Source organism: Seriola lalandi, unplaced genomic scaffold, assembly GCF_002814215.2.
Source record: "Seriola lalandi dorsalis isolate HSWRI2012SDOR001 ecotype SW California unplaced genomic scaffold, Sedor1 jcf7180002054948, whole genome shotgun sequence".
Classification (NCBI taxonomy): domain Eukaryota; kingdom Metazoa; phylum Chordata; class Actinopteri; order Carangiformes; family Carangidae; genus Seriola; species Seriola lalandi.
Window position 1 is genome coordinate 894,976 of NW_019525499.1, and position 13,861 is coordinate 908,836.

At 42.6% G+C, this 13,861-nt stretch overlaps 1 protein-coding gene across 1 annotated transcript; it reads left to right on the top strand.

The window, feature by feature from the left end:
- The first annotated feature begins 8,754 nt into the window (after window positions 1-8,754).
- six3a (SIX homeobox 3a) lies at window positions 8,755-12,609 on the top strand. The gene is made up of 2 exons (XM_023394389.2): window positions 8,755-9,734; window positions 11,606-12,609. The coding sequence occupies exons 1-2, from the start codon at window positions 9,043-9,045 to the stop codon at window positions 11,796-11,798; spliced, it is 885 nt and encodes a 294-aa protein (XP_023250157.1). The 5' UTR covers window positions 8,755-9,042; the 3' UTR covers window positions 11,799-12,609.
- The last annotated feature ends 1,252 nt before the right edge of the window (window positions 12,610-13,861 follow it).

Below are 13,861 nucleotides of genomic sequence, written 5' to 3' on the forward strand. Positions count from 1 at the left end.
TTTCTTGGGAAGAGATCTGTCCTAAAGAAACGTTGGAAATAACATCAAATTTAAGACTGATGTTCTGGGACTTTGAAAGGCTTCTCCTGGTCATTTAAATTAACATTCACAGACACACGGCAGTGTCAAGAGAGCAGTGTTTTTATAGCCTATTAAGGCGGGTATATCCCATTAATATTAATATCCTTGAAGTGGTGTGTAGGTGGCAGAGTAAGTAACCCTTAGATTCATTTGACAAAATCTCTTCAGCAAGTCCAGCAAAGTCAATATTAAAGTAGGGTAAACAGTTTTAATGACAGGCAGCAACAGACAGTCCTAATAATAATCTAAATAGAAGTGTTAGGAAAGTGTCAAAGAGCTACATCTATCTTCCACCAGTGACTATAGTACAGTACATTGCCACTGCAGCAGTGAATAGCTGTTTGCAACTATTCTGCCTGTCTGATATGCAGCCTTCCTGCCTGCTCGGGCCCTCTGTGCAGGAATTGTTCTCCTGAACAATGATCACAGCCGAGCAGACCAACAACCCCATGCACACTGAGCGGATATGACATGGCCCACCTCTTTTACACTTCATGCCTGTCTCAAACTTGACTTGGGGGTAAACGGGCAATCGAGTGGAGTAATGTCAAAATCTGCAGTCAAGGAGGAGAGAGAGGGAGAGAGAGTGAGAGAGCGGGAGGGAGGGAGGGAGAGAGAGCGAGAGAGAGAGAGAGAGAGAGAGAGAGAGAGGGAGAGAGAGAGAGAGGGTGACGTCGGTTTTGTTCGTTGCGTGCCATGCAAACACCGCAACAAACAAAATTTGAGACAATGACAGGATCGTGGGTGACACGGTGACTGTAACCTTCACACAGGCTCACAAATGCACACACACACATACGATAGAGAGAGAGAGAGAGAGAGAGAGAGAAAGAGAGAGAGAGATACTCGATATGAATCTATAGATCACTCACATTGGTCGATTACACAATAAAGCCATAATGAAAGCATTTACCCGCTGACAGAGATAGAAGTTGTGCATGTTGTGTTGTGGGAAGAGTTAAATGACAGTGACAGTCACTGCCAGTGTAAACACAGTGACTGCAGCAGATACCATTTAACAATCTATGGAACATAATGTTAAAAATACTCTGTTGTGAAAGTATCGTCAGCAAATAAAGTATCAAAAGTAAAAATACTAATTAAAGGCCAGTTTCAGAATGATCAGAGAGTCATTCTACATTCACCTATTATATTATTAGAAAGTTATTGATACTCTGACATGTAAAAAGGATTTTATGTTTTAGCTGGTCAAAGTGGGACTATTTTGACTATTTTATGCTTCTGAGCAGTTTAATCTATAAAAATGTTTTATTTATTTGTTAAACCTGTTTTTTTTTAAATAAAATTTGAACCATCTGTAAAATGAAAATACTGGAGTAAAAAGTACAATATTCCCCTTTGAAATGTAGAGAATGTTATAAAGGATAAAGTTGTCTCGGCTAACTGTAGCCTACTTAGTTATTTTCCACTACTGATAAAGCCAGCCCACCTAAAGGATTATAGCTGTCTACTTCAGGACAGCTTCTTATTGTAACTTTATAATATTTAATTGATTCTCAAACAGTAGGACCGTTAAAAGCAGCTGCCCCTCCAAATTTATTTTAATTATCAAAAGTAAAAGTACTTGTACAGTGTTCCCTTTCAGTGTGTTTTGTTACACTGAAAATATAATCTCTAATGCATTAACATACAACATCTATTTAATGTTGTATCTGTTTGAGGTGAAACTAATTTAACAACTTCATATGCTGCTGAATAGTTTAGCCTGTGGCCTAATGTCTAAGCTGCATATGTAAAATATTAATCTGAACAGTAGGAGCTGATTGATAAATGTACTGGAGTAAAAAAATATATAATAGTTTCCCTTAAAAGGTAAAGAAGCAAGTAAAGTAGCATAAACTATAAATAAGTGAAATAGAGATATGTGAAAATTGTAGGTTCTATAGACACCTGAGCTCCACCACTGATTTACTGCTATGTCTGTCTTATAACATTATATTACAGCATGCTGTTGATTCATTCACACATCCTTATGATCTCCTCTACTATATCACTAGCTTACAAATAAGAGGCTATTTCACTACTGAAATGTTAAAATGGAAAAGGTCAGCTGCGGAGCATGTGGCCAGCCCAGCAGCATCTGATCCCCGGTTAAAAGGGAGTGCGTGGCTAAAGCGGTCTCGTACTGTACGCATGCTGTCTGTGGCATCCACATCTCTCACATTAGTGAGCTCTGAGAGCGATGTGTCAGCCAGAGTAATTACGGCTTGTCAGCTTCTGTGACACCGGACTAAAGGGCCATCTCCACAGCCTCTATCTGCATCTAAGAGCCGGGGCGCTTAATCAGCCTTGACAGTCAAGCCCAAAACAGTCCTGTTTTGCTTGGAGAAATTCTATCAACATTTGTGCTGATGTAACTTTGGCCATCGTGTTACCTCTCAGGAGTCCAGAGTGCACTTGTAGGCCCACGCATGCAGGTGACAGACTGATATTCAAAGGTTGGATGTTGAAATAAATTGTGGCTGAGCTGAGAGAGTGGAGAAGGTCTTGTTTTGCTCTTTCAAAAAAAAAGTCACTGGGGGATGGAAGGTGAGCATCATATGTAAAGCTTGGGGCAATGCATCTGATATGCACCCATTATATTTATTTCTCCCTCCGTGTCTCCAAATCAACCCATCTACCTGGAAGAGTGAACACACGGCCTCCTCCGGCGCTGCTGCTCCGTGTCATATTGCTGCAGCTCTTTAACGCGGGGGACCAGGCGGCTGTGCGCTTAAACTGATGGTGAAAGAGACGACACGAGAAAATGCGTTTTTGATATGGAGTTACTAGCACGAGGAAAGAGCCTGTATGAGTGATAAAATGATTTTTAGAAACATATCAAGGATGTGAAAACCAAACTGTTTTTCTGTCGCTACCATCAGCAGGTGACAAAGTGCCAACAACCGCGAATATGTAGCTTAGTGTTGGCCACTTTGTCACCTGCTGGCTGCTGCTGGATGTAGATTTTTATAAGCAATGGTAAATTCCATTATCGTGTGCAAACATATTGTGTATCAAGCATACCACTCCTCATACTAAAAGGTCCTGTCAGTACAAGAGACAATAAAATCCAGGTTCTACAAAATAAAATAAGGGAGGGAGGGGACGTTTTATTTCCCAGATCAGAAGATGAGACTTGGCTTGGACTATATTCTGTCAGACATTCCTACGTCAAAGAGGAGAGTACAGGCTTCAACAAACATGTAAATGACCTCATGAAGGCAGATAGAGTGATAGTCTATAACTTCAGATGAGCCATAAGGTGCATGAGGGCGCATCAAGTCATTCATAACTGGAGCCAAGATAAAATTAAATAATGAATCTTTTTTGAATTTACTTTTTAATCTCTCCCAAAATTTGGTGGAAGCCACCTGTTTCGGGAATGTTGACCGGCGGGGAGGGAGAGACTAGACCAGCCTAATTGATTTTTAAGTGGTGTCTCTGTGGGTTAGAAGAGTAAGAGGGGAGTCCACTTCAGGGATCCGCCAAACTCCTCCAGTTTGTACCTGAATTGAGGGGCATTGATGTGTTGCTGATGCGGCTCAACAAGCCACACTGGGGGCCAGATGAGGGGTGGACGGAGGGGCCAGAGCCCGAGCTGTGCACGGTGCTCTGCTGGGGGATGGGGGGTGATTATAAGTGAACTTACTTCTGCAGAGGCAATAAGCTGACATGTCAAGCCTAATTCACCAAACAATAGAAGACATGTCAGGTTTGTGATACGGACACGCAAACACAACCTCTCTCCTGCTCCTCTGTCCTGTGTCTCATCACACTATAGTGATGATTAGACACCACTCTTTCAAAACGTTGTCAATTTCAACACATTGACTGTGTAGTCTGAGGGCTACGATGTGTTCATTCACAACGCTGTATAATCAGGTGTTATTGTGCTATTAATAAGGTAAAACGAGGCTTTGGTGGCTAACGTCACATTTTCATAAAAAGTAGGTTATATGCACCACACACCTTCATTAGACACACACGTTCAATCACTCTCTCTCTCTCTGCCACACACACACACACACACACACACACACACACACACACTGAGGCATGCATGCATGCATCATGGAGCCCGGACCTGCAGAGAAAAAGCAACTCTCTCTGAGTGAGCGGAAGAAAAGGGGGAGAGGGATGGCGGCTTGCAGCTCCACTCTTCCAGGGTCTCACACACAAGATCCGGGCGCACGGCTCCATTGAGTACGAGGAGGCTTTTGCATGGAGGTTCATTAGAAGTAACGAGTTGACACAAGGTAAATCTTAATGTTGAGGCGCCTTTCTCTACCGGCCCGGGGAGGAGCCCTCATTAACTGTCGCTAACAACCCGTGTAAATACACTGATTGGACAGCTCCGATACAAGCTCCCAGCCCTGCCAGGAAGTCCCCCTAATGAGACCACACAATAAAAACAATAAAAGAAAGGAGAGAGAGAGAGGGACAGAGGGAGAGGGAGAGAGAGAGGGAGAGAGAGATATAGCTATTAAAAACTTTTGCACAGGTTATTATGACAACACTTTCATAAAAATTGAGCATTTCTTCAATCGTCGCATTTTTTTCTATTTCTTTCATTTCAAATGAACTCACTGTTGTGTTTAGTGTGTGCCTGTGCGCGGAGGAGTGACCTATTGCACCTGCGACTGCAAGAACTAAGTTGGCAACTGTTTACAGTTTTAAGGTGCAGTAACCGACTTAATTGTTTTGGCGCTTGGGGTCATTCAATCACATTCAAAATGACATGCGCAATTTTAGTCTAGAAAAGGTTCGAAAAGGAAAAATAAAACAACACTGCCACAGCAGCAGGGAATAGGCTTTATCTGAGAGCAGGAGAGAATACACTGCAAAAAATATCCAAACACTTCAACCTTAATTCTACCGTATTTTCCCCCAAACGCGCTGAAATGCTGCCTGTGGCAAAACCGTGATTCCACTAATTTTACGCTCTGCAGGTGTTTTGCAGTGACAAGTGTTAGCATCTAAAAACAAAATAAAATATGTTTAGTAGCTATTTCTCCATTGCAATTAAAAACTGAGCTGGTTCTAAATTGTTGTGAAAAAGTTGTAATGAAAACAGATGAAATCATCCCATCCTGTTGCCAGGGGGTCTCACATTTTGTCCGCAAGAAACGCGTATTTTAAAAACTCAGTGCAGCATTAAATGACTTGTTTAGATTGATACTTTTTACAGTGTAGACATGTAGAGTCTCCGTACCCTGGCATGGCCAGCATGGGACGGAGGGGATTGTGCGCCCCGTCCCGACAGCATCACACATCTGCTCTGCAAAGGCACAGATCTCCCGGTGATCGGTGAATAAAAATGGAAAATGCTCCAAATTAAAAACTTGACTTTTGCAATCTTGGAAAAAATCAAATTACCTTCTTGATCAAACAGAAAATGCCTGACAGGCATTTCAGTCTTCATTTCATTTTTTTAAAGAGTGGGGAAAAAAATTGTAGTTTAGCGAACATCACAGGCAAGATCGTAGATGGAAACGGGTCTGCTTAGGCAGAACTTACAGGAGCAGCGGTTGGATTTCCGTCTTGATCTTGGACAAATTGACCAGTGAAATAGCAGTGAACCAGTGTCAGGTCCAGTCTCAAGCTCGAATGGTGACAGTCCGTGGACTGGACTCTGCTCACAGCTCTGCAGGGGACGAAGAAGAGCAAGAGGGAAAAACGAAAAGGTAACCTCTGGTATGCTTGTTAAAAAAAAAACACCAGTGAGTTCTCACATCATTAAAGTAAAATTCTGTTGATTTCTTGGCATGTGGATGATAATTAAAAGTTATCATACGTGAAAAAAAAATACAAGAGTGCACGTTTACATTCATTTAAAACTATAAACAGGCAGTTCAGTTTAAAAGGAATTAAAGAAAACGGAAACCGTGTTTTTTTTTTGTACGTACCCATCGTTTCTCCAAAGTCGCGTCCTGTGCATTGTTGCGGTGAATCCAGGATGGAGCAGCAGGCACATGAGTCTCTCCTGTGTTTGCCAGGGAGGGGTGTGCTGCCTTTTCTGGCCAGCCTCTGCCAAACCGGGGTCAACGAGGGAGCAAAAAATAAAACAAGACCCTTTCTTTCGTGCCTTCTTTCTCTTTCCCTCTTACCTTTTACAGTCAACACCTTTTTCTTTCTTTCTCTCATCCGGTCCTCTTCTCCCTCTCTCACTCCCGTACATGACGTAACATCAGCTTTGTTTATTTGCTCCCCTTATTGGAACAGACTGATAATGAAAATAACTTACTAATTGGCAATTAACCAGCATGGCAACAACTTAGATTCAGTGCGTGCTGCAAGACCTGCTTGAGCCAGAGAATAGCAGCATTTATTTAAAGGAAAAAACGAACTTTATTTATAGAAAACTTCTGTAAACAAAGTTTGACTGAGTGTTTTACAGTCAATAAATAAGGTCACACAGGAAGAGAGATGTGGGTGCAGAGTAGACGGCAGGCGTGTCTGTCTGCTTGACCAACATATCCCCAGTGTTTCAGCGCGCAAAATGTTGTTTGTGTTGTCGTGTCTGGAGGTTTAGGCTGTAAGTAAACGGAGAAGACGCTAAATGCTCGATGTGCATTCAGAGCTCTCGTCCCCCGCTGCTCGGAACATTCAGCAAGCCCTCGGATAAACACACAATTACGGCAGGTGAATAAACTTGTTTGGGGGGTGTTAATTACATGCTTAACGTAAACAAAAGCCATGTAAAAGAATGTGAATTACCAGTGGCTTTTTCCCCCTCAATCCCCATTCAGGTTTTACATTTCATCCTCTAGTCTCTTCTAGGAGTGATTTCCGAATTGCCTGCGAGGGCTACTCCCAAACAAGTCTCCTCCAAAACATAATGCTGGATAATACCTGCAGCAGATGTGTATAAGAGACAGATACCAGCCTTTACTTCCAGTCCACGGAGCTTTCCAACGGGACCAATTCAAGTGCCACTTGGAATTAGTTCTCCTGAGGTTCGTATAGCAGCGCGTTGGGCAGGTTTGATCCCATATACTACCCTACCCCCCTCACACCGTCGCACAAACACGCGCGCACACAATCCCCAAAGACGCGCACAAAACCCGACGCCTGACCCTGCAACAAGATCATCACCACCCCTGCTCTGTATCACACACACCTGCAGACACAGACACTTCCACAACACGCCTGCACGCACGTACATGCACGAATTTAAGTACCCTCTTTTGCCCAAAACACCGCTGCGTAAAAGCGCGTAAATATGCGTAATTGAATGATCGCCCCAGTTGTTGTTAAAAGTATGTCTGATAAGGTTAACTGCATGATGAACATAAACAGGTAGCTATACATGCATGTCATGCTGGTCTACTCACTGTCCCTCCAAGCTTGGAGTCGGTGGTCTATCTGGCCAGCCCCGGAGAATGTGCAAATCTGAGAGAGGGAAGGAAAAGTTTTGAATTCCTGAATGATTTTGTAGAAAGGCGGCTTAGGATCATTATGTCAGCTTTATTGAGGGCGGATTAAGCGGAGTCTAGATGCTACGCCTTGTACACGGCCCTTTCACAATGTGAGCACTGTTCGTGTTAGAGTGAACTCACACTATTTTAACACCCTATAAGCCCTGTCTAAATATGAAGCCGTTTTAGCCATAAACATGAAAATCACACCGCCGTGGCTACCGCTATAAGCCGAATCCTGTGACTGGATGTGGACACTGATCATGTCCTTACCACCAGATCAAATACATGAGAACTGCTTTTATGTCCCCAAGAAGCTTTCATGTTACCATTTGATTGTAATTCCAATACTAATGGCATTAATTAGAGGGCTGGACCGTCAAAAAACCCTGATAAACTGGTGGCATTAACGGGCGATGCCGTTGGCAAATTAGCTGTCCAAGTAAAACACTATGACCTTTGTTTAATCAACACAACGCTGCGCATCGATATTCATTTGAAACAATAAATTTTGTTGGTTGGAGAGGAAGCAGCGGGCAGGGGGCCAGGGCTGCGCCCAGCGTCCCAGAGGCAAGGCCGGGGACAGCAGGAGGGGGAGCGGCATCACACTGCGGTCTACACCCGGACCAGCACCCACCCAACACAAAGTGACCATACACACCAGCGAGCCCGAGCAGAGTCCTGCTCACACCATGTCATAAAATTGCGAAAATGCAATTTTTTTTAAATCATCGGCAAATCCAGGCAGAAGCCAAAATATTATAGAACTGTGACATAATTTCATCTTTTAGAAAACAAGAAAATGGAAAGTGATAACATATATGAAAAGGAGAAACGCGGAAGACCCTAACGCCTTCCTTTCCTTCGCAAAAAAAGAAAAAACTGAATGGACAGATAAAAAAGATTTTAAAAAAGTAGCTGGGCTACTAGAGGAAAAACTATAGGAAAATAATGTGCAAATTGACCCGCTTCTATTCAAAACGTGTATTCCCGAGTTGCAGTCATTGGTTGTCCATTTGTCACCCATTTAAAGCTCCCTCTGCCTCCCTCCCTCCCTTCCCGTCTCTGCTAAGCATCTCCAGTCTACATATCTTCTTTAGCTTTAACGAGCCTCGTTAAGATCGCAATAATATTCCACCCTCTAATTGCTCATTCCATTCAGCAGATAGGCGAGCATTGGCTTGTGCCTGATGCGCGCGGTGCGGTGGGAGGGTTGCTGTGGAGATCGGAGACTCTGATAACCCCCCGTGCGTGCTGCACAAGTGGTGAAAGCCTCGCGCTACGTACTGGCTAATGATTGGCACGCTTGACAGTGATTGGCAGGGCTGCCATGACAACGCTACAACGACACCAAGAAGACCAATAGAAAAGGGAAACAAAATGTTTCAATGCTACACTCAACGGCGGATTTAGGGGGGAGATATTATGAGGCTGGTGTCATTAGGCGATAGCCATTGAAACATTCAATCTTTTTTACTTGCCGTATTTTTTCGGTTTTTCCTTTTTCTCGATAATTTTCTTTCTCTCTCAGGTCATTTCCATGGTTTTCAGATCCCCTTTAGAGCTTTATCCCTCCCATTTCTTCCTGCCAAACTTCGCTGATCGCCCTCTGCTCCTGGCGAACAGCGCTCCCACCACCAGGTCTCCAGAAGACTTGTCCATGTTTCAGCTACCGACCCTCAACTTCTCCCCGGAGCAGGTGGCGAGCGTCTGCGAGACGCTGGAGGAGACCGGGGACATCGAACGGCTGGGCCGCTTCCTCTGGTCCCTGCCTGTGGCTCCGGGAGCGTGCGAGGCGATCAACAAGCACGAGTCCATCCTGCGCGCCCGGGCCGTGGTGGCGTTCCACACGGGGAATTTCAGAGACCTCTACCACATCCTGGAGAACCACAAGTTCACCAAGGACTCACACGGCAAACTGCAAGCCATGTGGCTGGAAGCACACTACCAGGAGGCCGAGAAGCTCCGCGGTCGTCCCCTCGGACCGGTCGATAAGTACCGGGTGCGGAAGAAGTTTCCGCTGCCTCGGACCATCTGGGACGGCGAGCAGAAGACGCACTGTTTCAAAGAGCGGACACGGAGCCTGCTGAGGGAGTGGTACCTTCAGGACCCATATCCAAACCCCAGCAAGAAAAGGGAACTGGCTCAAGCCACTGGACTCACTCCTACACAGGTCGGAAACTGGTTTAAAAACCGGAGGCAACGAGACAGAGCCGCGGCAGCCAAAAACAGGTTGGTGATTTTTGGCCTTCCTGTCAAAACACAAGAATGTGCGAAAGTTTGTCTAAATGCATAAATTGAAAAGAAAAATAGCAGCTTTGATAAAACATGTAGTTGTGCTTACGGACAGAGGCTGTGTCGGAGAGAGACGAGTCTGTCTGGCAGGGGGAGGGAGCAGGCTGCGGCGACATTTTTGTTATGAAGTCAAATCAGAATAAACATCGAAAACATCATTTACACTGCTGTAGATATCAGAAAGTAGCTTTTGAAAATTATTAAAGACGTTTTTCTGCATTTAGAAGGCCTTCTAAAACATTTCCGGCAGATATGTAATTCAACTTGGCAGGTATTTTGCACAGAATAGTGAATTATCGGCTAGAAAAAAAACACCCAGTACTGAACTCAAGTTTGATGTTCCAATAACCCTAAATTATACCGAGTAATAAAATGATAATAATATAAATCATAAACTACATCGCTGTTATACTACAGAGGCGATTGCGCAGTGTTCTTTTTTTATAAAGAGACAGCTTGTTTATCTTTTCCGTAAGAGTGAAAGTGCTGTAATAATGGTCAAAGTGTGGTAAAAGTACACGTATAAACATTACTGGACTTCACTTATTCATAGTATTACTACTATTTTGATTATAATAGTGTGAAAAGCCTAATCATTTATTTTTAATCATTAAAAGGTATAAAATAAACAGTACTGAATTAGTCTTAATATCTATTTAACCTAAAGTTAAATCATTTTATTAGGGCCTTTAAATCATTTTCAAATTGTTCTGTTTTGCACATAATTTAAATAATATTGTGATTGTCACCAAAGCTATGTGTTGATTTATTTAAGCTACACATCTTATAATAGCCACATGTATCATGTGCTGTGGTGCATTTATCATTTTAACATCACATGGTACTTAGCATTGTTGAAAAAGATGATCTCAAAGGATAATAGAGATATTATTGATATTACTTGGCTAAAATGAGCATGGGTATTAAAAACCATTTGCAGATATAGGCTGTATTCATAACATTAAGTGTGGTATCATTCCATTGAAATGCTATAATTGATTAGAAAATACCTCGCAGAGTATTAAGCCATATGAACACTATTCTAATCTTTTTGCTAAATGAAGAGATATATTTCCAGACTGACATTTATACGGCCGTGGTTGAGTTATTATCATGAGTGGATTGGAGATAAACATTTAGGATGATTGGAGTAACCTGGAACTCGACGTCACTCATTCATACACTTCCATCAGGCTGAAATACAACTGTGCTAAGGAACCACGGTATTCTGCAATTCTACAAAGGCTTATATATTTTATTAGAATAAATAATAATAATTTGGTTATGAGAGTGCAGTCACGGGGCTTTATGGGATAAATAAAACTGTGCAGAAATGAAGAAAAATAATAAATGAAGAGCTGCTGCACGTTAAAGCAGAGTCCAAACCAAAATAGCTCCAGACTTTTGCTGCCATCAAACTGCTTTTAGAAAAATACACCAAGTTGGATTTAAAGCTGATTTTTTCTGTTGTGGTATGATACGTAATTTAAATGCTGGATCGCTGACTTGCGCGTTGATCAGTCTTACTTTTGTAGTAAAAACAAAACAAAACAAAACAAAAAAACCCATTACATTTCTTCCAACATTTGGTAGTCTAAATAGTGCTGTGTTTTGTCCCCTGAAAGCTGGCTATTTGATAAAAGCATGCATGCATGGCTGGGGCCGGCAGGGGGAAAGAAAAGGCGAGTTTGAACCCCTATTTTGCAGGAGGAGGAGGGGAAGGGGGACATTCTCAGGTCTAATTGCCATTTCTCTCAATTTTTTTTCTTCTTTTTTTTCCTCCCCTCCTCGCTTCTTTTCTTCTCCAGGCTCCAGCACCAAGCAATAGGACCGACCGGTATGAGGTCCCTCTCAGAGGCCGGCCTCACCCCTCACAGCTCGGCAGAGTCGCCTTCAACCGCGGCCAGTCCCACCACCAGCGTTTCCAGTATGACAGAGAGAGTTGATACTGGGACGTCCATCCTGTCCGTCACATCCAGTGACTCGGAGTGCGATGTATGATACGGAGAAAAAAAACACACACAAAAACAAACAAAAAGAGAAATATTTACAGGGAAAATGGACCTGAGAGGAAGAAAAAAAGACTTATGAAATATCGCGGATGAAAAAAGGACCGATTGATATAAATATTAAAATAAAAAAAAGAGATAAAAGCACGTCGTTTTTTTTTTTTTTATTAAAAAGCGCTTTCAAAAGGACCCACGCCTCCCCCTCCTCTTCATACCCCCACACCACCACCACCACTACTACTAGACTACTTGCATGATGTTTTTTTTTATTTTGTAATCAGGGAAAATAACCTGAACGCAAGATTTTCCATCAGGAACATCGATCAGAGGGAATAAAAACAGATCGTCTTGGTGTCTTCGTCGCTTTTTTTCCCATCTCCGTTTTTAGTCCAAGTGATGATGATGATGATGATGATGATGATGATGATGATGATGATGACGGTGAAGCAGCCGCCATGCAGACAAGATGCAATCCTGTTTTTACTTTGTGTTCATCAGACAATCATTTTAAGTCGTAAGCACCTTTTTTAATACACTTCTGTCACTGCCTGTGTGGGGTACATGGTCAAAAAATGTCGAACGGAATCGTTTATGACTGTATCAGATTTTTATTTTTATTTTCAAAATTTTATATTGAATTATGTATATCTCAAATAATGCGATCATTCTCCCGGTCTGTATTATACGTGTAGAAATATGCTTGTACATAATTATTGCTCTCCCCCGTCTCATCCTCTTTTCTATCCCTTCCTCACTTTTCTTGACTTGGTGTTCCTACATAAAATATTTGTCAAAACTTACAACTGAAGTGCTCTAGGCGTTTTTGTTATTTTTGGTTGTTTTTTTGGGGGGGTTGTTGATAATGACATATGTTACCAGTCACATTTAAAATATATATATATGAAAAGTGGAAGAGCTTAAAACTATATTTATTCAAGTGTACAGGCTGCCCCCATCCTTTCCTCTTCTGCCGCCCCAGGGTCGCTCAAAGCGCTTATTTACATTAGTCCATTCAATGTTTCTGTCTGGCGTGGTTATTATGTTAACGCGCCATACATTTCTAAATCGAATACAGTATTCAATTTGCTATACCTCTTTGCATGATGTCTGTTCCTCCATCCGATTACGGATAAGGACATTGATAAGTGGCTAAACACATGTTCATATTGGGTCATTATTGGATTGTGGAAGCATTAATGCTCATCATGGCTTATGGCATAGGTTGTGTAGTCAGAGGGCTGAACTCACCTAAAATGAGTTTAGTTTTATTTCCCGGGTTTAAAAGACTTCATTACAGTGAGGTAAATTGTTTGGTCTTTTAAAGTAGCAAAACGCAATTGAATTCAAATATTTTAGCCTTGGTTTTATTCTCCAGAAGAAGTTATACTTAAGCTTTTCCTTGTTTTGTCGTTACACCCGTGTTCAACCCATGTGATCTAGGTAAAATCAGCCTATATGACTGCCTCAGTATCCTACACAAATTCTGGCAAATGTCAACGTCATGCAGCACTTAAAAATGTGAGTGCTATTTCCCCTTTTGTTTACCGTTGCTAGTGAATACAGAAATTAAGTAAACGCGCCATTAAATGGGCTAATCACGATGGGACTCCTCCCCTGTCCCAATCTCCCATTGTGGCCCGCTGAAAAGAGCTTTTCTTCCACGGACGAGAACCATTTCCCCCTCCAAAAAAGGCTTTCTCTCCTGCAGTCCCTTTCCATCTAAATCCCCAACCAATTATGCTGCAGACCAGGGCAGAACTGCTATAGGACACTGTTGCAGGAGCTATAGTTTTGGTGGAAACACTTGCGCAAAGATTTTCTGCTTCCTAGAAGCAGCGCCGAGGATCTCCCCATGTAAACACGGCCCCTTATTAACTACAGGCAACTCTGTAATACGCGTCGAGTCCCTGTGAGAGTTGCAGTCATGTCTTTAGCAAGAGAAAGTAGGACAGGCGCTGCTGTTTGGCTCAGGGAGACCGCAGGACTTTCAGAAAGTGGGGACTGGCGTAAAAGCCACGGCGGCGACATCAACAATGTGAACAGTGTTGCTCATGA